This window comes from Sus scrofa, chromosome 7 (genome assembly GCF_000003025.6).
Source record: "Sus scrofa isolate TJ Tabasco breed Duroc chromosome 7, Sscrofa11.1, whole genome shotgun sequence".
NCBI lineage: Eukaryota > Metazoa > Chordata > Mammalia > Artiodactyla > Suidae > Sus > Sus scrofa.
The window spans coordinates 78,904,096-78,928,301 of NC_010449.5; the positions used below are offsets into that span (position 1 = coordinate 78,904,096).

Sequence of the window (24,206 nt, forward strand, 5' to 3'; positions counted from 1 at the left end):
GACATGAGCAAGTAAAACTGTCACTGCTTGTAGATGACATAGAAAATCCATTAAATTTTTTTATTTTTTTATTGTTTTTTTATTTTTTGTCCTTTTGCTTTTCTAGGGCTGCTCCCATGGCATATGGATGTTCCCAGGCTAGGGGTCTAATCAGAGTTGTAGCCACTAGTAAACGCCAGAGCCACAGCAACGTGGGATCCGAGCCGTGTCTGTGACATACAGCGCAGCTCATGGCAACGCCAGATCCTTAACCCACTGGGTGAGGCCAGGCATCCAACCCGCAACCTCATGGATCCTTGTTGGATTTGTTAACCACTGAGCCACGATGGGAACTCTGCAAAAGTCCATTTCTATTATTAAAAAATCCTAAGGATTCTATCAGAAAAACTATTAGGGCTTTAATTTGGTAAAGTTACAGGATACAAGATACACAGAAATCTCTTTCATTCCTATACACTAACAATAAATGAAAGATCAGAAAAAGAAATTAAGGGAAACATTGCATTTAAAATCATATCAAAAAGAATAAAATACCTAGAAATAAACCTACCTAAAGAGGCAAAAGACCTGTAGTCTGAAAACTATAAGATGATGATGAAAGAAATCAAAGATGGCACAAACAAATGCAAAGATATACCATGCTCTTGGGTTGGAAGAATCAGTATCTTCAAAATGACTATACTACCCAAGGAAATCTACAGATTTAATTTCCTATGAAATTGACAATGTCATTTTTCACAGAACTAGAACAAAAAATTTTTAAATGTGTATGGAAACACTAAGACCCCGAATAGCCAAAGCAATTTTGAGAAAGAAAAATAGAGGAACAATCAGTCTCTTTCACTTCAGGCTGTACTACAAATCTACAGCCATCAAAACAGTATAGTACTGCTACAAAGACAGAAATAGAGATAAATGGAACAGCATAGAAAGCCCAGAGATAAACCCATGCACCTATGGTCAATCAATCTATTACAAATGAGGTGAGAATATATAATGGAGAAAAGACAGTCTCTTCAATAAGTGGGGCTAGAAAAACTACAGTTACATGTAAAAGAATGAAATTAGAACAGTCTCTAACACCATACACAAAAATAAACTCAAAATGGATTAAAGACCTAAACATAGGACCAGATACTCTAAAATGCCTAGAGGAAAATGGTGAAACACTCTTAGACATAAATTGTAGCAGTATCATTTTGGATCCACCTCCTAGAGTAAGAAAATAAAAACAAGAACAAACAAATTGGGCCTAATTAAACCTAAAAGCTTTTGCACAGCAAAGGAAACCATAAACAAAATGAAAACACAATGCACAGAATAGAAAAAATCTTTGTAAATGAAGCTGCCAACAAGTAATTGATTATTCTCCAGAATACGCAAACATCTCATACATCTCTCTATTAATAACAAACCCAAACAATCCAATTAAAAAATGATCAGAAAATCTGAACAGACATTTCTCCAAAGACAGACAAATGGCCAAAAAGCACATGAAAATATCTTCAGCATCACTAATTATTAGAGAAATTCAAATCAAAACTACAGTGAAATATCACCTCACACCAGTCAAAATGGCCATCATCAAAAAGATAACAAACAACAAATGCTGGAGAGGTGTGGAGAAAAGGGAACCCTCCTACACTGTTGGTGGGAATGTAAGCTGGTGCAACCACTATGGAGAATGGTATGGAGGTTCCTAAAAATCTAAAAACAGAACTACCACATGATGGAGCAATCCCACTCTTGGGCATATATTCAGTGAAAACCATAATTGAAAAAGATACATATACTGCAGTGTTCATTGTAACACTATTTACAATAGCCATGACATGGAGGCAACCTAAATGAAAATCAACAGAGGACTGAATAAAGAAGATGTGGGACATATGTACCATAGAATATTACTCAGACATAATAAAGAATGAAGCAATGCCATCTGCAACAACATGGATGGACCTAGGAATTAATATTCTAGGTGAAATAAGTCAGACAGAAAAATACAAATATATGATATCACTTATATGTAGAATGTAATAAAAATGGTACAAAAGAACTTCTTTATAAAATAGAAACGAACTCACAGCTTTTGAAATCAAAGTTATGGTTACTAAAGTGGGAACCATGTGGGGAGGGCACAACAAATTGGGAGGATGGGATTAACACATACATACTGCTCTATATAAAATAGAAAACTAACAAGGACCTACTATATTGTACAGGGAGGTCTACTAAAGTTTCTGTAATAATAACCTCTATGGGAAAAAAGAATGGATATATGTATACATATAACTGATTCACTTTGCTACAAACCTGAAATACAACATTGTAAGTTAAGTATGCTCCAATAAATTTTTTTTAAAAAGATGAATAAGTTCTAATGTACTGCTTGGTGACTATAATTAACAAATATATACTTGAAATTTGGCAAGAAAGTAAACCTTAAATCTCTTGTTCCTAGCCCCAACCAAGAAAAGGTAATTTTGAGAGGCAGTTGAGGTATCAAATAACTTTATCATGGTATTCATTTTATAATATATATGTATATCAAATCATCATGTTATAAGCCTTAAACTTACACAGTGTTACATGTTAGTAAACCTGGAAAAAAGTCAGTAAGAAGTTTAACTGGATCTCATTGCTTGTCCACTCCAAATGCAATATTTTGGATCTACTAACCCCAAACTCCCGGTCCATCCTATTCCCTCCCCCTTGCCCTTGGCAACCACAGGTCTGTTATCCATCCCCATGAGTTTGTTTCTTTTCTATAGACAGATTCATGTCATATATTAGATTCCAGATGTAAGTGATATCATATGGTATTTGTCTTTCTCTTTCTGACATACTTCACTTACTGTGGGAGTCTGTAGTTGCATCCATGTTGCTGCAAATGGCATTTTTTGTTCTTTTTATGGATGAATAGTATTCCATTGTGTATATGTACCACATTTTCTTAATCCATTCATCTGTTGATACACATTTAGGTTGTCCTCTTGTCTTGGCTATTGTGAATAGTGCTGCAATGAACACAGTGGTGCATGGATCTTTTTGAATAAATATTTTGTCCAGGTATATGCCCAGGAGTGGGGATGCTAGAACATATGGTAGTTCTATATACAGTTTTCTGAGGTACGTCCATACTCTTTTCCACAGCGGTTGAACCAATTTACATTCCCACCAGTAGTGTGGGCGGGCTCCCTTTTCTCCCCACTCTCCAGCATTTGTTATTTGTAGTCTTACCAATGATGGCCGTTCTGACTGGTGTGAGGTGGTACCTCATTGTAATTTTGAGATCCTGCTGTACAGCACAGGGAACTATATCCAGTCACCTGGGATGGAACATGATAGAGGATAATGTGAGAAAAAGAATGTCTATATATGTATATCTGGCTCACTTTGCTGTACAGTGGAAATTGACAGAACACTGAAAGCCAACTATAGTAAAAATTTTCAAAAAAAGGGAAAAATAAATTTAACTGACATTCATTTATTCCACAAATATTTTATGGAATACCTACCATGTGAAAATCACTATTTCAGATCTCAGATTTCTTATAGAAAACAACCCCAAAATGTCTTCATAGTATCTGTATTTTATTGAAAGGAGAAGAAATAAATAATACATATATATTAGAAAATAATATGGAGAAAAAAATAACACAGAGAGTGGGGAATGTTAGAATGATGGAGTTATGATTTTAAATAGAGTGGTAAGGAAAGCCTGACAGAAGGTAAACATTTAAACAACGTCTTAAAGTGAAAGAACAACCTTTCTGGATACCTGCAAAAATTGCATTCCAGGCAAAAAGAATAGTTAATCATAGAAACCAGGCCGAAGAAATTATAACATGTTGGAGAAACAGCAAGAAGGCTACTGTGGCTATGTAGTGTAATGGGGAAGTAATAGAACAAGCTAGCAGAGAGATAAGAAGATGAGGGCAAATCATTTAGGGCTGTGTAGGGTGTTGTAAAGACTTTGGGTTTCATTATAAGAAAGATTCAGTGGAGGTGGCTGGGCAGAGAATAAAAAGATATGACTAAAGAGGGTTTTTTCTTTTCTTTTTTTTTTTTTTTTTTTTTTTCTTTTTAGGGCCATACTCGTGGCATATGGAGGTTCCTAGGCTAGGGTCCAATCAGAGCTACAGCAGCTGGCCTACACCACAGCCACAACAACATAGGATCTGAGCTGCATCTGTGACCTACACCACAGCTTATGGCAACACTGGATCTTAGCCCCCTGATCAAGGCCAGGGATCAAACCCGCAACCTCATGATTCCTAGTCACATTTGTTTCTACTGTGCTATGATGGGAACTCCGTAAGAGCGTTTTTATAATTTCAAAACATTATACCTAAAAGTATATATATATATTATAATTGTAAAGTTCACTGAATTAATTTGTGGAATAGAGAAAACATATAAGAGTACGGTATCCAGGTATCACCTTTGAGCGTGGGAGGAATGGGGAGATAGAGCAAATTTTGTTAGTATTAAGCTGTTGCTCAGAGAATTTCTGTAAGAATAGTGTGAAAAGAATTTAGTTTCTAGGGTGGCGTGTAGTTTCAGGATCAATGATATTATTCATTTGTGCCTAAAATATTAAAGACAATCTCAGGCACATTGTGTGATGGTATGAAATTGAAGAGGAAAAAAAGGAGAAATTCCTGGACATAGAGAGGCCTAGAAGAATATGGGTAAAGCTAAAGACACCAACTATTGAGGAAACTAAGCTTGTTGACATATCCAGATTGTGTCACTTTCCCACACACAGGGGTAATACTTCCAACTCTGAGAAGGAGATTGTCTTAGGGAGACAATTTCAAAAGCCTAAGACTCACAGGACTAAGTCTCTATCAAAATAACTCTGCCACTGCACTGTCATCCTAGAAATAACACCATTAATACCTTTTGCACATAAAAGTTTTAATCATTTTAAGTTGCATACCACTGTAGGTATCTACTCTTTGAGTTTACAGGCATTTACACTGTATCAGAAAATTCTACACATTTTAATGACTATTTTAGAAAATTAAGAAAAATAGGCAAATATACAAATATAGAAAACAGTATTAATGGCACCACTAGTCCATCTGAATCAAATTGTTGTTAATATCTTGCTGCATCTTCCCCATTTTCCATTCCTAATCTTTTTCTAATCATACTATAACAATTTGGAACCTTATTTTTCTCACTAAACAGCATATCTTAAGTCTTTGCTCATATTTTGGGACAGTCTTTAATACTATTTTTTGTACTACTGGTAAAACATTCTGTCATGTATACATACTGTAATGGTCCTGACAATTTATTTATTGGTGGATATATAATTTAATTACAATTTCAGATTATTCTCCAGGCCTGACTTTCTAAGAGGAAGTTTGAGGAACTGAGGTGGTTAAGAGAAAATGCACATGATATGAAGGAGAACCAGTTTGAGGAAAGAGCACAAAACCAAGAAGTGGAAACTTTTGTCATACTCGGTTTACTTATGCGGTTAGTTTATACATGGGTGCTATTGAGAGGACACTGATGAGGTCTCCAAAACTACACATGCAGCACTTGCATCCTAAATGAGCTCTAGGCAGTGAGTAAAATTTCCAAGAACATTTATAGTAAATAGCAGATATACCAGCTTTGTTTGTGTGTCTGTGTACTTTATGTAGGTTTTATTTTGTTCTTGAAGGATCAGGTGTGTGTCTGGTATACTGGTTCTGAACCAATTTTAGTTTGGGGGATAGGGTCCATGCTCAAACTTCTTTGCAGATTTTGTTGCTGAAGGTTTGGCAGTGGCTGCTTCAGCTAGCAGCAGGCAGACTCCCCCCTCCAACACCAAACAGAACCCCACTGTGTTCACTCAGCCTCAGCTCCAGAGGCAACATCCCCCCATTTCACTGAGTGAAGAATTAGATATAAAATTTTTTTTTTTTTTTTTTTTTTTTTTTTTTTTTTTTTTTTTTTTTTTTTTTTTTTTTTTTTTTTTTTTTTTAGATATAAAGAATAAGCCTTCTTTAATACTGTGAAGTTGAAATTTTTGAGTTAACATTTTAAAAAATTTTGGTAAAAAAGTAACAAGCTTATAGTAAATATTTAAAACCTCAAAAGCAGAAGAAAATTACCTATAATTTTACTAAAAGGTTGTAAAACATCCCTTAGTGTATTTTCTTAATTTATTTTTTTCTTATTTATTTATTTTTTTCCATTGTATAGCATGGTGAGCAAGTTACACATACATGTAGACATAATTTTTCCTCCCATTGTCATGTTGTGATGTAAGTATCTAGACATAGTTCTCAGTGCAACACAGCAGGATCTCATTGTAAATCGATTCCAAGAGCAATAGTTTTCATCCGTTAACCCCAAGCACCTGATCCCTCCCACTCCCTCCCTTTCCCCCTGGGCAGCCACAAGTCTATTTTCCAACTCCATGATTTTCTTTTCTGTGGAAAAATTTATTTGTGCTGTATATTAGATTCCAGATATAAGTGATATCGTATGGTATTTGTCTTTGTCTTTCTGACTTACTTCATGTAGTATGAGAGTCTCTAGTTCCACCCATGTCACTGCAAATGGCATTATTTTTTTATGGCTGAGTAGTATTCCATTGTGTATATATACCACATCTTCCTAATCCGATCATCTGTCAATGGACATTTGGGTTGTTTCCATCTCTTGGCTATTGTGAATAAAGCTGCAGTGAACATGTGGGTGCATGTGTCTTTTTAAAGGAAAGTTTTGTCCAGATATATGCCTAAAAGTGGGACTGCTGGGTCATGTGGTAGTTCTATGTATAGATTTCTAAGGTACCTCCAGACTGTTCTCCATAGTGGCTGTACCAGTTTACATTCCCACCAACAGTGCAGGAGGGTTCCCTTTTCTCTGCAACCCCTCCAGCACTTGTTATTTGTGGACTTATTAATGATGGCCATTCTGACTGGTGTGAAGTGGTATCTCATGGTAGTTTTGATTTGCATTTCTCTAATGATCAAGGATGTAGAGCATTTTTTCATGTGCTTGTTGGCCATCTGTATATCTTCCTTGGAGAAATGTCCATTTAGGTCTTCTGCCCACTTTTCCATTGGGTGATTAGGTTTTTTTGCTGTTGAGTTGTATGAGTTGCTTGTATATTCTAGAGATTAAGCCCTTGTCGGTTGCATCATTTGAAACATTTTCTGCCATTCTGTAAGTTGTCTTTTTGGTTTCCTTTGTTGTGCAAAAGCATGTCAGTTTGATTAGGTCCCATTGGTTTATTTTTGCTTTTATTTCTGTTGCTTTGGGAGACCGACCTGAGAAAACATTTGTAAGGTTGATGTCAGAGAATGTTTTGTCTATGTTCTCTTCTAGGAGTTTGATGGTGTCTTGTCTTATATTTAAGTCTTTCAGCCATTTTGAGTTTATTTTTGTGAATGGTGTGAGGGTGTGTTCTAGTTTCATTGATTTGGATGAGGCTATCTAGTTTTCCCAGCAATTCTTGCTGAATATGCTTTCTTTTTCCCATTTTATGCTTTTTCCTCCCTTGTCAAAGATTAATTGACCATAGGTGTCAGGGTTTATTTCTGGATTCTCTAGTGTATTCCATTGGTTTGTATGTCTGTTTTGATGCCAGTACCACACTGTTTGATGACTGTGGCTTTGTAATATTGCTTGAAGTCTGGGCGAGTTATGCCTCCTGCCTGGTTTTTGTTCCTCAGGATTGCTTTGGCACTTCTGGGTCTTTTGTGGTTCCATATAAATTTTTGGATTTTTTGCTGTAGTTCTGTGCAAAATGTCCTGGGTAATTTGATAGGTATTGCCTTGAATCTGTAGGTTGCTTTGGGTAGTAGGGCCATTTTTACAGTATTAATTTTTCCAACCCAAGAACATGGAATATCTTTCCATTTCCTTATGTCTTTAATTTCCTTAATTAGTGTTTTATAGTTCTTGCCGTATAAGTCCTTTACTTCCGTGGTCAGGTGTATTTCCAGGTATTTGATTTTTTGGGGTACAATTTTAAAAGGTATTGTATTTCTGTATTCCTTTTCTAATATTTCATTGTTAGTATGCAGAAATGTGACTGATTTCTTAATGTTAATCTTATATCCTGCTGCTTTGCTGAATTTTTTAATCAGTTCAAGCAGTTTTTGAGTTGAGTCCTTAGGGTTTTCTATGTATAGTATCATGTCTGCATAGAATGACAGTTTTACCTCTTCTCTTCCTATTTGTATCCCTTTTATTTCTTTTGTTTGTCTAATTGCTGTGGCTAGGACTTCCAAAACTATGCTGAATAGCAGTGGTGAGAGTGGACATCCCTGTCTTGTTCCAGATTTGAGTGAGAAGGCTTTCAGTTTTTTTTCATTGAGTATTATATTTGCTGGGGGTTTGACATAAATGGCTCTGATTATGTTCAGGAATGTTCCCTCTATACCTACTTTGGTGAGAGTTTTTATCATAAATGGATGTTGGACTTTGTCAAATGCTTTTTCTGCATCTACTGAGATGATCATATGGTTTTTGACTTTTCTTTTGTTAATGTGGTGTATGACGTTGATTGATTTGCATATGTTGAACCATCCTTGTGCACCTGGGATGAATCCCACCTGGTCATGGTGTAGGATCTTTTTGATACATTGTTGGATTTGGTTGGCTAGAGTTTTGTTGAGAATTTTTGCGTCTATATGCATCAAAGATACTGGCCCATAGTTTTCTTTTTTGGTGGTATCTTTGTCTGATTTTGGAATTAGGGTGATGATGGCATCATAGAATGTCTTTGGGAGTGTTCTTTCATCTTCAACCTTTTGAAAAAGTTTAAGGAGGATGGGCACCAGATCCTCTTTGTAGGTTTGCTGCAATTTGACAATGAAGCCATCTGCTCCTGGGCTTTTATTTGTAGGGAGTGTTTTTATGACGTGTTCAATTTCATTTTTAGTGATCGGTCTGTTCAGTTGGTCTGTTTCTTCTTGATTCAGTTTTGGAAAGCTGTAAGATTCTAGGAAATTGTCCATTTCTTCCAGATTGTCAAATTTGTTGACATATAGTTGTTCATAGTATTCTCTTATGGTTTTTTATATTTCTGTAGTATCTGTTGTGATTTCTCCTTTTTCATTTCTAATTTTGTTTATTTGGGTTCTTTCTCTCCTCTTCTTAGTGAGTCTAGCCAGAGGTTTGTCAACTTTGTTTACCTTTTCAAAGAACCAGCTCTTGGTTTTATTAATTTTCTCTATTGTTTTTTGAATCTCTATTTTATTGGTTTCCTCTTTGATATTTATGATTTCCTTCCTTCTTCTGACTTTAGGTTTTGTTTGTTCTTCTTTTTCTAATTGATTTATGTGGTGTGTTAAGTTGTGGATTTGAGATTTTTCTTCTTTTTTGAGGAAGGCCTGTATTGCTATGAATTTCCCTCTGAGTACTGCTTTTGCAGCGTCCCATAGATTTTGAGAGATTGTGCCTTCATTATCATTTGTCTCGAGGTATTTTTTGATTTCCTTCTTGATTTCCTCATTGACCCATTGGTTTTTTAGTAGCATGTTATTTAGCCTCCATGTAGTAAGTTTTTTCTCACTTCTTTTCCATGGTTGATTTCTAGTTTCATGGCATTGTGGCCAGAGAAGAGACCTGAAATAATTTCTATGCTCCTAAATTTTTTTGAGGTTAGCTTTGTGCCATATATATTTTTTTAAAATTTCAAAGTAAGTTTAGAAACAATTTTGTAAGTCTTTCCTTTTTATTTTAAGTAATGATTCTTATTTTTTCCATTATAGCTGGTTTACAGTGTTCTGTCAATTTTCTACTGTACAGCAAGGTGACCCAGTTACACATACATGTATACATTTTTTTTTTGTCACATTATCATGCTCCATCATAGTGACTAGTGCTATACAGCATGATCTCATTGCTTATCCATTCCAATGGCATTAGTTTGCATCTATTAACTCCAAATTCCCAATCTATCCCACTCCCTCCCCCTCCCCCTTTGCAACCACAAGTCTTTTCTCTGTGTACATAGTTTTCTTTTCTTTGGAAAAGTTCATTTGTGCCATATATTAGATTTGAGATATGTTATATCATATGGTATTTGTCTTTCTCTTTCTGACTTACTTCACTAGTATGAGAGTCTGTAGTTTCGTCCATGTCCCTGCAAATGGCGTTATTTTGTTCTTTTTCATCACTGCTTAATATTCCATTGTGTATATATACACCACATGTTCTTAATCCAATCATCTGTTGATGGACATTTGGGTTGTTTCCATGTCTTGGCTATTGTGAACAAAGCTGCAATGAACATGCGGGTAAATGTGTCTTTTTCAAGGAAATTTTTTTCCAGATATATGCCCAAGAGTGGGATTGCTGTGTCATATGGTAGTTCTATATATAGTTTTCTAAGGTACCTCCATACTGTTTTCCGTTGTGGTTGAACCCATTTACATTCCCACCAACAGTGTAGAAGGGTTCCCTTTTCTCCACACCCTCTCCAGCATTTGTTATTGCGGACTTTTAATGATGGCCATTATGACTGTTGTGAGATAGTACCTCATAGTAGTTTTGCTTTTCATTTCTCCAATAATCAGTTGTGTTGAGTATTTTTTCATTTGCTTATTAACTATCTGTATATCTTCTTTGGAGAAATGTCTATTCAGATCTTTTGCCCATTTTTCCATTGAGTTATTGGCTTTTTTGATGTTGAGTTGTATAAGCTGTTTGTATATTTTAAACATTAAACCCTTGTCAGTTGCTTCATTTGAAACTATTTTCTCCCAATCTGTAAGTTGTCTTTAGTCTTTTCTATTTTGGAAAAAAAAGACTAAACTTGGCATTATATTGTTAACATTTTCTACTCATCTGTTATTTTTCCAAACATGATTTTGAATATCTATAAGACATTTGCATGAAATTTTATAACTTGAATGTATGGTAATTCACATAATAATTCTTCAATTACTAAACATTGGATATATGATTTTTATGTCATTAACATTTAATTTTTGTTAAATTTCTAAATTTATTTCACTTGAAATGACAGATTTACCACATTTGCTTGTTATACTCAGAAATATGGTAGATACCTACGTTTATTGATTTTTTTTCTGATTTAAAGTTCAATATTTGCAGTTTCCTTTTTACATACTTCACTGATTTGGGGTGAATTTATTTAGAGGCATTCTACTTTTTTTGTCATCATGAATGACATTTTCTTTCCATTGTATTTTCTTCCTAATTATTATCTTTTGTATATTTACTTTGCATGATGCCACCATTTTAACGTTTCTTATTGATTTTCATCATTTTTTGAAATTATTTTTCGAAAATTTGCATCAAATATCTGCTAGTAACTCATTGAGAAAAATAGGCAGCAAAATAAGGACTGTCATGAGAGCAAATTTGTGAGTTTCAATGCAAGAGATAATTGATGAATATTGGTATGCTATGTTTTAGTCTCTATCTTCTCCCTCTTTAGGGAGCATTATAGGGTCGAGTGCTTGTATTTCCCTTTTATTTAGTACTTTAAAACATTTTTTGTTACAGTTGGTTTACATTGTTCTGTCCATTTCTGATGTACAGCAAAGTGACCCAGTCATACATCTATACAACTCTCTTTAGTTTTAATGAGAGAAGGTGGGGAATGCTGCATGTGGTTCCCTTCTTCCCTCTCCTGCCAAGGGATGTTGTGTAAGGCTCTGCAGGGGTTCCTGGCATAAGGGAGCCTGTCCAAAGGAGGTAGTGATGACTGTTACTCAGCCTGTGCCCTGGAAACAGAAATGTGCACCCTGATGTGTGTGGGAGGTCCTCCCTGAGGAAGGGTTGCATAAAAGCACTTCTGATCAAGACCTGCAGCTGAGAGGCTGCTGCTTTGTGATTTTTTGATCACAAAGCCCAAAAGGCTTCATAGACTAGTTTTGACCTTGCATTCAAGCTTTAAACTGGTCATCCTATCACCTCACTTAGCACCTGACATATTATCTCCCTTGCATAACTAAAATGAAGTTAGACTAAAGAATCTGGTCTCTTGTGTTCCTAGGGAACAGGGTACAATTTCACTAGTAGATGAGAATATGCCCTCTGAGAGTAAGGTTTATTTACTAAGATGCAATTTGATGACTGAGTCCAGGCCACTTTGAAAAAAATTAACTGGAGAGTAATATACCTCATTTATGACATTAGCCATACTGTCTTATTTCTTTTCTCTGACTCTCTCACACATTAACCTCTCTGCATGGTTTATTTTCATCCTAATACACCCAGGGAGAAAAGCACTTTAAGAAATCATAAGGCACTTAAGGTATGAATTATTTTTGTTTTATTAAGTTTATTCCAGGTGATCTTGTTTCCAGGTCTCACTTCTGTTCTCTTTGAGTACATTTATTCTTTTGATTGCATTCTTCTGGGTGGTACTAGATCAAGAAGGAGTAGATCAAGTTATATGACCCTAAAACTATCCAAACAGTAACCAGTTGGAGAAAACTATTTTCACAAGATCATGTTCAAAAATTGGCCTGCTAAGAAGCAATTTTTGATATGCTTATTTGACGAAGACTCTCAACCCCCAAAGGACCTAAACATGGACAAAATTCTTGTGAATAAGGAAGGGAAAGATGTTCTGGTCCCTCTTGTGGGTGGTGGGGAGAAGATGTGAAAAGAGGAGAACGAGGTAGCACCAGGGTAAAATGTGGGAAGCTAAGTGTTGAGCATGGTCCTTCCTCTGACTCTCCCTAAACCCATCCCTGAGTTAGGCTTATTAACCCACGCAAAGCTGGAATGGTTTGATTTCATATAAAATGTTGAAATGGATGAGGCGCACACCCAGACTGATGTGACCAAAATAAGACAGCGGGTGCATTAGGAGAGAGGATAGAAGCACACATGAGCCTGCTTGTATGGTGTGTGCGTGTGTGTGTGTGTGTGTGTGTAGATAGTGGTATAGACTCTAGACCTCTAATCACTATGGAACTCATGGTCAGAGACAAATTTACTTAAATTTACAAAACAGATACTGAGAGAGTTTTCATTTTACTATTTCCATGCAGTACACATAGGCACATTCGTACAAATATTAAATATTGATTAATACAAACAGTAAAGCCTAGTACAAATGATTTGTGATAATTCTGGTTAGATCTTACTTGCTATTTAAGTCATCGAAATGCAGGGATTTTAGCAAACATACATGTCTCTCAAATTTACGGAACCACTAATATATAATTTTTTACTACTCTATGTCCTACCTATATATGGATTCTAGTACTTGAGAAGCTGTCTTTGACCAAATAGCATGCTCCTACACAGTTTTCTCAGGGCTTCCTTCATCTCCTTATTCCGGAGGCTGTAGATCAGGGGATTGAAAAGTGGAGTCATCACAGAGTAAAATAAAGTCACAATTTTCTGAATCCCTGCTGGATTGCCTGCTGTGGGACTCACATACATCACCATGATTGAGCCATAGAACAGGGACACCACAGCCAAATGGGAGCCACAGGTGGAGAAAGCCTTACGCCTGCCTTCTGCTGAGGGAACCCTAAGCACAGCCCTGATTACCAGGGTGTAGGAGCTGGTAATGAACAGGAACGTGGAGAAAATTAGGACTGAGTTAAAGATGGCACAGATGGTCTTGGTGGCAGGGGCTGGCACACAAGACAACTTCATGAGGGGTCCCGGGTCACATAAAAAGTGATCAATAGTATTAGGGCCACAAAAAGGAAGCTGGGAGATGAGATAAACTGGGAAAAGGAAACAGGAGAAGCCACACACCCAGCAGCAGGCTCCCATTCTGATGCAGCGTTGAACTGTCATGACAGTGGGGTAGTGTAGGGGCCTGCAGATAGCAAGATACCTATCAAAGGCCATGGCAGATAAGAAGAATGTCTCAGTGGTGCCCATGGAGAAGAAGAAGTAGAACTGGAGGAAGCAGCCATAGAAGGAGATGGTCTTGGTCTCGGAGAGAAAGTTGGCTAGCATACTGGGGACAGTGGAGGTGGCATACCACATCTCCAGGAAGGAAAAATTGGCCAGCAGGATGTACATGGGGGTGTGGAGGTGCTGGTCCCACCACACTGTGCAGGTAATGCACAGGTTTCCAATTAGTGTCAACACATACATCACAGAGAAGAGTGAGAAGAGGAAGATCTGCATCGCCCAGGTACAGGTGAAGCCAAGAAGAATGAATTCACTCACAGGGTCAGAGTGATTAGTCCCTCCTGGGTTTTTCATTTTTTTCCCCTCTCCTACAACTACAGTAACAAGACATTACATGTTACAGATGATTCCATAGAAGTTTTCTCATTCAGATGTTTTCTGGACTTCTTTACAGTTCAGTTCACAGTATAGTTTTAGATGTTTTGAAGATTTCCAGCATTCTTTGCCCCAGTGTTTCACTTGAGAAATAAGGAACTTGGAGGTGTGGATGCTTATTACGGCCGTATCATCATGATCACCATGCCTATCACGGTCTACTAAATACCTGCCTTTGTGTCATGTTCTCAGCACTACATAAACCATGGGAGATGCTCCTTGCCATTCAGAGGCTTTCAGCCGAGTTCAGGAACATCCCCCTGGGCCAACCCTATATAAGGACACAGGGAGGTTTAAACAATTATATAATCATGCTCTGTGTCAATAGAAGATAACATTGCAAGAATGTATAGCCATAAAGCAAGAGTTTGTTTACTACTGTAATCTTTAGTGCTATCCCAGGCAAGTTTCAGGTGGGGTTTCTGTTTGTATAGTATTGGGAATGTTGGAAAAGAAATAAGGAAAACAACATTTTATCAGTGATTGCTTATAGCAAGGCCAATTGTGAAGTTCGTGTTCCCTCTTATTTTTAAAGATCCCCATGAAAAAATTCCACAACTAGCATTGTTAATTTTTCTCAATGTTTAGTGACGTATGCACAATCCTATAAACTACTCTTTATTTCAACTTGCTTATGTGTAGTCAAAAATGTTCTTGTTGAAAAGGAGTGAGGTTCATGCATTGTCACTTTGAATAAACATTATAAATGAAATTGGTATGAATGAGTGAGTTTCAGAGACTACAAACTAACATGATTCACTTTTAACTGAAAATTACCCTAAATTGAGGACAGAGGCTTCAGTCCTTAGGTGAAATTTATCATATGCTGAGAAACTACCTAGGATAGTATTCTCTATATATTTTTGCCACACAGAGCAGAAATAACTCCAGTGGTATATATATCATTGAAAACACCTTGAGATTTAAATTACATTAATGGAAGATCTGTGCATGCAGTATTCTTTCTTATTACTCTCTGTATATTATCTGAGGCTCTATGTTAGAGTTCCTTATGGTTGCCTTGGCCTGTAAATGTTTTTTCTGAGTACTGGTCCTTCCTATTTTTCCTTCTCCAATGATGCTCTCTCTGCAAGTGACCTGTCACCCAGCCCCTTGACATAAAAACCATCCATGTGAGATGAAGCCAGATTTTGTCTCCTTAACTGTGATTTTCTTCAATCTAGATTTACCTAGTCAACTTCTTACTCAACATCTCCATTTGCTCTGAAAGATCACTAAAACACAAGGAGCCCATAACTAAACTTTTGGTTCTTCTCACCTGAAACGGTCTGGTCCCTACTTCTTTGCCATGTCACTCAGTGGTACCTCCAATTACTCAGTTGCTCAGGCCATAAACTTTGACCACATCCTTACTGCCCCTCTGAATGTTCTTCATCTAAACCATCAACAAATCCTTGAGGCCTTGTGTTCAAAATATAGTCTTTCAAAACTCTGATCACGTCAACTACTCTTAAACACAACTCTAAATTCCTAAGCACGGTCTATTTGGCCAGTGAGGCCTTTCTCCATGTCCTCATATCCTACCACTCACCTGTCTACTGACTCTGCTCTAGCCATGCTGAAACTTGACCATGCCAGTGTGGTCATTTTCAAGGCCCAGAATGTGCCTCATTCCTCCTTGCCAATACTCATGTGCTTTAATCTCTTATTGTGATTTTGGTAAAAACCAAAGACTCAGAGAGGCCTTTCTCAATTTAGCCCATCTTTGCTGCTCTATGTCCCAGTTCTGCTTTTGTTTTCTACAAAGCACATATTACTACCTGGCATTGTATTTTATCCCCTTAGGGTATATTTTCTGCCTCAGGCACCTGAATGTAAGAGGTCAGTAATTTGCTTCCAGATGTAGTCCCAGAATCTAGGACAATATTCAGGGTAAATTAGTGGTGCTCATTAAAATATGTATTGTCTCAATCAGTGAGCAAGGCCTAATGATAACCAATTAGGAAAACATTTGCTTGTAGGCAGGAAAAAAGTCTAAGACAACGAAGACTGGAATCTCCAGTTTGTTAAAAACAAAAGCAAGGCAACAAGTTGTGTGTGGGGTGACAGCCTCAGTGCAAGTAAACAGGAGGATATCCGTGAGAGGAGCCTACTCAAGACCACCCTTGAAGCTCCTTCTCTCTGTGAATCCCTTGTCTGTCTTTATGTTGCCTTCATCCACCCTGCTAGGTGCTCAGTGCTTTCTTATTCTTGCTAAGTTACAATCATAGTGTAAGAGTGTTTGTGTGTATGTGTTTGTGTGTGAGTATACACACACTGGTTTTTGCTCTCTCCATGTGTTTCTGTATCTAATTTTCCACATTTTAAAATATTTTCATTGAATGTCTTTTACAGTTCTTTTTCTCTTAAAAAGGTTAGTCAACTGTTTTTGATTTCCCCTTCCTAAAGAAAATATAGCTTGTCAATTACTTTAATAGAATGTTCTATTCTTTGAAGAGGAAATGTAGAAATGTAGAAGTTTCTTTTTCATCATATTCAGGGTCAGGAAATCTGGTGTATGTGACTTGAATAAGTAATAAGATATAAATTGTCATTCCACCCTTGTGGCTTTGTCATTTAGCTACCATCTCCATTAAGTAATATATCGTTATTTTATTTAAATCTATGTATTTATACTTTTATAAGCAAAATACATATAACCTAACATTTAATCAGACTAGTTCTAACATTAGAGGCAATATTAGTTGAGAATCTGACCAGTGTCCATTATGTTAAAGCTATTCTAATTTATATTTTCATGTGGAAATAATACAACTCAGGGTTAGGGGAAGGTGAAAGAGAAACTACCAAAAATTTTGGATTTCACTTTACCTGAAGTTTTCGTGTGAGAATTATAGAATCTGATAAAGGGCAGATTCCAAAATTTAGGTTTCTCTCTCCTGGAATATGAGGTCAGCCTCAGTCTCCTTATTCTCTTACTTCAGCAGGAGGAAATGTGCAGCAAAGCCAAACAGTACCGCTGGCATCCAATTACTTAGATGGCTTCTAAACAGCTTGAAATGGTGGTTACATGAGGCTATAAAGAGTTCTGTAGTCTTTCCTGGTTTGGGAAGAACCACTTATACCTTCTGCTAAAGGAGAGGATATGGCAAACACCTTTTGAGCTGTGGCTGTTCTGCCCTGGACAGCTCATCTTGGAGAGGAGGTGATCCAGAGTACTCTGCGTGCAGTCACGCTTTACCCATGTGCTCCTTTTCCCTATATAGAGGATTTTAATAAATGTGCCAAGATTGTGCCTGACCTTCCTGCATTACTCCTCCCAGTGGCCTCATCTAGGCGTAACAGTGAGACTATTTTGGCCAAATGTCAGAAAGCATTTCTTTAAGTGAGGTCTAAATTGGTCCAACCTCTAGGGGAAATGGAAGGATGATGAGGCCTGTATTATAAGGTGATAAATAATTTATCCTTGAACTCTGGATGAGGATATTAAATAAAACCCGTAGCATCTGTATATGTTTTTAGCGTAATTCAGCTATATTTTCCCACAGTAGAGATGATACTGAGATTTGGACTGAAAATGTCAGAGCAAAGGGTTCAATGAAGCCAAAGTTTATAAAGACAGATTAGTTCTTGCAAAGAATTTAAAAAACATTTCTAAGGCTTTTTTTTTTTTTAATTACTAATGAATTTTGTTACATTTATCAGTGTACAACAATCATCACAAACAAATTTTCAGGCATTTCCATCCAAAACCCTCAGTGCATCCCCTGACTCCATAAACTGTCTTATTTGGAAACCATAGTTTTTCAAAGTCTGTGAGTCAATATCTGTTCTCCAAAGAAGTTCATTGTGTCCTTTTTTTTGATTACACATGTAAGTGATAGCATTTGATGTTGGTGTTTCACTCTCTGACTGACTTTGCTTGGCATGATAATTTCTAGGTCCATCCATGTTGCTAAAAATGCTGGTATTTCTTTCCTTTTAATGGCTGAGTAATATTCCATTGCATGTATGTACCACTTCTTCTTTATCCACTCTTCCATCGATGCACATTTAGGTTGTTTCCATGTCTTGGCTATTGTATATAGTGCTGCAGTCAACACTGGAGTACATGTGTCTTTTTGAGTCGTGGTTTTCTCTAGATAGATGCCTAGGAGTGGGATTGCTGGATCAAATGGTAATTCTATTTTTAGTTTTCTGAGGCATCTCCATCCTGTTTTCCACAGTAGTTGTACCAGTTTACATTCCCACAAATAGTATAATAGGGTTCCTTTTTCTCCACACCCTCTCCAGCACTTATTGTGTGTAGACTTTTTGATGATGGCCATTCTGGCAGGTATGAGGTGGTACCAATAGTGGTTTTGATTTGCATTTCTCTAATAATGAGTGATGTTGAAGATCTTTTCATGTGTTTTTTGGCCATCCACTTGTCTTCTTTGGAGAACTATCTGTTTAGATCTTCTGCCCATTTTTTGATAGGCTTGTTTGTTATTTTGGTATTGAGTTGTAGGAGGTGTTTATAAATTTTGCAGATTAATCCCTTGTCTATTGATTCATTTGCAAATATCTTCTCCCATTCTTTTGATGTCTTTTTGTTTTGTTTATGGTTTCCTTTGCTGTGTAGAAACTTTCAAGTTTAATTATGTCTCATTTGTTTATTTTTGCTTTTATTGCCATTACTATAAGAGGTAGATCTGAGAGGATATGCTGTTGTTTATGTCAGAGATTGTTTGGCCTATGTTTTCCTCTAAGAGTTTTATAATATCTGGTCTTATATCTGTGTCTTTAATCCACTTTGAGTTTATTTTTGTGTATGGTGGTAGGGAGTGTTCTAATTTCATTCTTTTACATGTGGCTGTCCAGTATTCCCAGCACCACTGATTGAACAGGCTGTCTTTTCTCTATTGTATATCCTTGCCTCCTTTGTCATAGATTAGTTGACTGTAGGTGCATGGGTTTAATTCTGGGCTTTCTATCCTGTTCCAGTGATCTATAGGTGTGTCTTTGTGCCATTGCCATATGGTTTTCATGACTGTAGCTTTATAGTATAGTCTGAAGCCAAGGAGCCTCATTCCTCCAGCTCCATTTTTCTTTTTCAGGATATCTTTGGCTATTCTGGATCTTTTATGCTTCTAAACAAACTTTAAAATATTTTGTTCGAGTTCTGTGAAAAATGTCCTTGGTACTTTGATAGGGATTGCATTGAATCTGAAGATTGCTTGGGTAGTATAGTCATGTTGATAATATTAACTCTTCCAATCCACGAGCATGATAATCTTTCCATCTATTTGTGTCCTCTTTGATTTCTTTAATCAGTGTATTATAGTTTTCAGAGTACAGGTCTTTTGTCTCTTTAGGTAGGTGTATTCCTAAGTATTTTATTCTTTTTGATGTGAAGGTAAATGGGATTGCTTCCCTAATTTCTCTTTCTGATATTTCATTATTATAGATATGCAGTAGATTTATGTGTATTAATTTTGTATCCTGTGACTGCCAAATTCATTGATGAGCTCTACCAGTTTTCTGGTAGAATCTTTAGGATTCTCTAGGAATACTGTCATGTCATCTGCAAATAGTGATAGTTATACTTCTTCCTTTCTGATTTGGATTCCTTTTATTTATTTTACTTCTCTCATTGCAATCGTTAGGACTTCCAAAACTATGTTGAATAGTAGTGGTTAGAGCAGCCATCCTTGTCATATTCCTGATTGGGATCTTTCAGCTTTTCACCATTGAGAATGATGTTAGCTCTGGGTTTGTCATATATGGCCTTTATTATGTTGAGGTAAGTTCCCTTTGTGCCCACTTTCTGAAGGGTTTTTATCAGAAATGGGTGTTGGATTTTGTCAAAGGCTTTCTCTGCATCTATTGAGAGGATCGTATGGTTTTTATTCTTCAGTTTGTTAATGTATCCTATTGATTTATTTGTGGATATTGAAGAATGAATCCTTGTATCCCTGGGATAAATCCCACTTGATCATGATGTACAATCCTTTTAATGTATTTTGGATGCTATTTACTAGTATTTTGTTGAGGATTTTTCCATCTATGTTCATCAGTGAAATTGAAGGGTACTTTTCTTTTTTTGTGGAATCTTTGTCTGGTTTTGGTACCAGGGTGATGGTGGCCTCATAGAATGAGTTTGGCAGTATCCCTTCCTCTGCAGTTTTCTGGAATAGTTTCAGAAGTATAGGTGTTAGCTCTTCTCTAAATGTTTGATAGAATTCACCTGTGAAGCCATCTGGTCCTGGACTTTTGTTTGTTGGAAGTTTTGTAATCAGAGTTTCAACTTCAGACCTTGTGACTGGTCCATTCATCTTTTCTATTTCATCTTGGTTTAGTCTTGGAAGATTGTACCTTTCTAAGAATTTGTCCATTTCTTCTAGGTTTTCTGTTTTATTGGCATATAGTTGCATATAGTAGTCTCTTATGCTCCTTTGTATTTCTCTGATGTCCATTGTTACTTCTCCTTTTTCATTTCTAATTTTACTGATTGAATCTTCTCTTTTTTTCTTGAGAAGTCTGGCTAAGGGTTTATCAATTTTTTTTGATCTTTTCAAAGAACCAGGTTTTCGTTTCATTGATCTTTTCTATGGTTTTCTTTGTTTCTATTTCATTGATTTCTGCTCTGATCTTTATGATTTCTTTCTTTCTACTAACTTTATGTCTTGTCTGTTCTTCTCTCTTGAGCTGCTTTAGGTGTAAAGTTAGCTTGTTTTTTTGAGCTCTTTCTTGTTTTCTGAGGTAGGTTTATGTTGCTATATATTTTCCTCTTAGAATGGCTTTTGCTGCATCCCAAAGGTTTTGGAGTGTCGTTTCTTTGTTGTCATTTGCTTCTAGGTATTTTTAAATTTCCTCTTTGATTTCTTCAGTGATCCATTGGTTGCTTAGTAGCATGTTGTTTAGTCTCCATGTGTTTATATGTTTTGCAGGTTTTTTTCTTGTTGTTGATTTCCAGTCGTAGAGAGTTGTGGTCGGAAAAGATGCTTGATATGATTTCCATTTTCTTAAAGTTACTGTGGTTGGATTTGTAACCCAGGATATGATCAATCTTAGAGAATGTTCCATGTGTACATGAGAAGAATGTGTATTCTGCTGCTTTTGGATGGAGTGTCCTTTAAATATCTATTAAGTCCATCTGGTCTAATGCTTCATTCAGGGCCTGTGTTTCCTTGCTGATTTTTTGTGTTGATGATCTGTCCATTGCTGTAAGTGGGGTGTTAAAGTCCCCCACTATTATTGTGTTATTGTTGATTTGTCCTTTTAAGGTTGTTAGCAGTTGCCTTATATATTGTGGTGAACCTATGTTGGGTGTGTAGATATTTACAGTTGTTATATCTTCTTGGATTGATGCTTTGATAATTTTGTAGTGACCTTCCTTGTCCCTTAAAATATTCATTTTAAGATCTGTTTTGTCTGATATGAGTATTGTTACTCCAGCTTTCTTTTGATCCCCTTTTTCATGGAATATTTTCTTCCATCCTCTCACTTGCAATTTGTATGTGGCCCTAGAAGTGAAGTGGGTGTCTTGAAGAAAGCGTATATATGGGTCTTGTTTTTGTATCCATTCAGCAAGTCTATGTCTTTTGGTTGGGGGGTTAGTCCATTAATATTTAAGGTAATTATTGGTAAGTTTTGATTGCCATTTTATTCATTGTTTTGGATTTGTTTTTGTTGCTCTTTTTTCTTCCCTTCTTCTCTTGTTTTCTCCTCTTGTGGTTTGATGACTATCTTTAGTGTTGTATTTGAGTTTATTTTTCTTATTTATTTGTGTGTCAGTTGTAGATTTTTGGTTTGGAGCTGCTCTGAAGTTTTGATATAGGAGTCCATATATATATGAGATTGTTTTAAGTTGTTGGTCTCTTAATTGCAAGTACATCTCTAGTGTCCTGCATTTGTATCCTCCTCTTCTATGATTTATGATTTTGGTAGCATTACTGTGCGTAGATGATTTTGTATCTTTACTATATATATGCATTTGCTGCTGAGCCTTGTCATTGTGGTATTTTTGTTTCCGGTTGCAGCCTTTTCCTTTCTGCCTAGAGAAGTTCCTTTGGTATTTGTTGTAAAGCAGGTTTAGTGTTGCTTGGCTTTTGCTTATCTGTGAAGCTTTTGATTTCTCCTTCAAATCTGAATGAGAGCCTTGCTGGGTAGGGTATTCTTGGCTGGAATTTTTTCCATTCATCACATTAAGTATATCATGCCACTCCCTTCTGGCCTACAAAGTTTCTGCTGAAAAATCTGCTGATAATCTTATTGGGGTTTGCTTGTGTGGTTTTGTTTCTTTTCCCTAGCTGCTTTCAATATTTTCTCTTTGTCTTTAATTTTGGTCAGTTTGATTAATATGTGTCTCAGGGTATTCCTCCTTGGGTTTATTTTATATGGTACTCATTGTGCTTCCTGGATTTGAGTGAGTGCTTCTTTTTCCATGTAGGGAAGTTTTTGGCTATTATCTCTTCAAATATTTTTTCTGTCCCTTTCTCTCTCTCTTCTCCTTCTGGCACCCCTATAATACAGATGTTGGTGCATTTAACATTGTCCCAGAGTTCTCTTACACTGTCTTCATTTCTTTTCAATCTTTTTTCTCTTTTCTGTTCATCCGTGATTTCTGCTAATCTGTCCTCCACCTCACTTATTTGTTCTTCTGTCTCATTTCCTGCTGTGGCTGCTTCTCATGAATTCTTTTTATTTCAGTTACTGTACTTTGCATCTCTCAAGTTTTATATCTTGTATCTCTTTGCTCAGTGTTTCCTGTAAATTATCTATCTTCACCTCCAGTTTATTTCCAGTGTCTTGCTTCATCTTCAGATCAAAAGTCTATAAAGTCTTTTTCCTGGAGGATGAGAATCTGCTGGTTACTTAGCCATTTTTCTGGTTTTTTTTTTTCTTTCTCCCTTATCTGTTATGGTTCTGTGCCTTTGCATTTTTATAGGTATTTGGTGTGGTGATCCTTTTGCAGAAAATAGACTTGTAGCCTCTCTTACTTCTGATGTCTGCCCCCCTTGTGGCTGAAGTTGGTATGGGGGTTTGCTGTAGGCTTCCTGGTGGGAGGGACTGGTCCCTGCCCACTGGTAGGTGCAGCTGATTCCTATCCCTCTGGTGAATGGGGCTTTGTCTCTGGGTGAGATTAGAGGTGCCTGTGTGCCCAGTGGGGGTGGGTTAGTCTTTAGGTAGCTTGTTTACTGAGGGGTGGGGCTGTGATCCCACATGAGTTGTTATTTGACCTGGGGCTTCTCAGTGCTGATGGGTGGGGCCAGATCTTCCCAAATGGCCACCTTCAGAGAAATGCATGCTGATGAATATTCCCAAGAGCTTTGCCTCGAATGCCTTTTCCCTACAACAAGCCACATTCATGCCCTGTTTTCCCAGGAGATCCACCAAGATCTGCAATCAGGTCCTACCCAGATTCCTATGAAGCCTCTGCTTTGCCCTGGGACCCAGTGCACATGAAAGTCTGTGTGGGCCTTTCAAGAATGGGAGCTCGGTTTCCCCAGTCCTGTGGAGCTCCTGTGCACAAGCCCCGCTGGCCTTCAATGCCAGATGCTCTGGGGGCTCTTTCTCCCATTGTCAATTCCTCAGGCATGGGGGTTTTATGTGGGGCTCAGAACTCTCACTCCTGTAGGTGAGTCTCTGTGAACCAGTTAGTTTCCAGTCTGTGGGGCTTCCCACCTGCGAGGCATGGGGTTGCTTATATCACATAATTGCCCCTCCTACTTCTTGATGTGGCCTTTTTGTCTTCTGGAGTAGGATGTCTTTTTCAAGGTTTCTGGTCCATCTGGTTGAAGGTTGCTCAGCCTTTAGTTGTGAATTTTGTTGTTTTTAGGAGAGAAGTTGAGCTCCAGTCCTTCTATTCCACCATCTAAATCCCATCTCTCTCCAAGGCTTTATCTACCTGTTCCATTCTTTCCACAGTTCTACACCTATACCAGCCTGTGTATGCTGTGTTGATTTGAGAAAATTTTGGATCTGTGACAACCGTTCCATTCATA

At 37.1% G+C, this 24,206-nt stretch overlaps 1 protein-coding gene across 2 annotated transcripts; it reads right to left on the reverse strand.

The window, feature by feature from the left end:
* LOC102165928 (olfactory receptor 11H6-like) lies at nt 13,134-21,421 on the reverse strand. 2 transcript variants are annotated; one of them, XM_013997581.2, is made up of 2 exons: nt 21,403-21,421; nt 13,134-14,144 (listed from the first exon to the last, which is right to left on the reverse strand). In XM_013997581.2, the coding sequence occupies exons 1-2, from the start codon at nt 21,419-21,421 to the stop codon at nt 13,207-13,209; spliced, it is 957 nt and encodes a 318-aa protein (XP_013853035.2). In that variant the 3' UTR covers nt 13,134-13,206. The 2 variants fall into 2 exon arrangements, with proteins under 2 accessions (XP_013853035.2, XP_020955669.1); XM_021100010.1 differs by lacking the exon at nt 21,403-21,421 and adding an exon at nt 19,416-19,453 and having other exon boundaries at nt 13,134-14,155.

Coding starts and splice junctions, on each gene's coding strand:
- LOC102165928 (XM_021100010.1), bottom strand. CDS start 19,453: ATGACTATACTACCCAAGCAATCTTCAGATTCAATGCA. Junction 14,156..19,415: donor CAATCTTCAGATTCAATGCA/ATCCCTATCAAA, acceptor CCCAGGAGGGAC/TAATCACTCTGACCCTGTGA.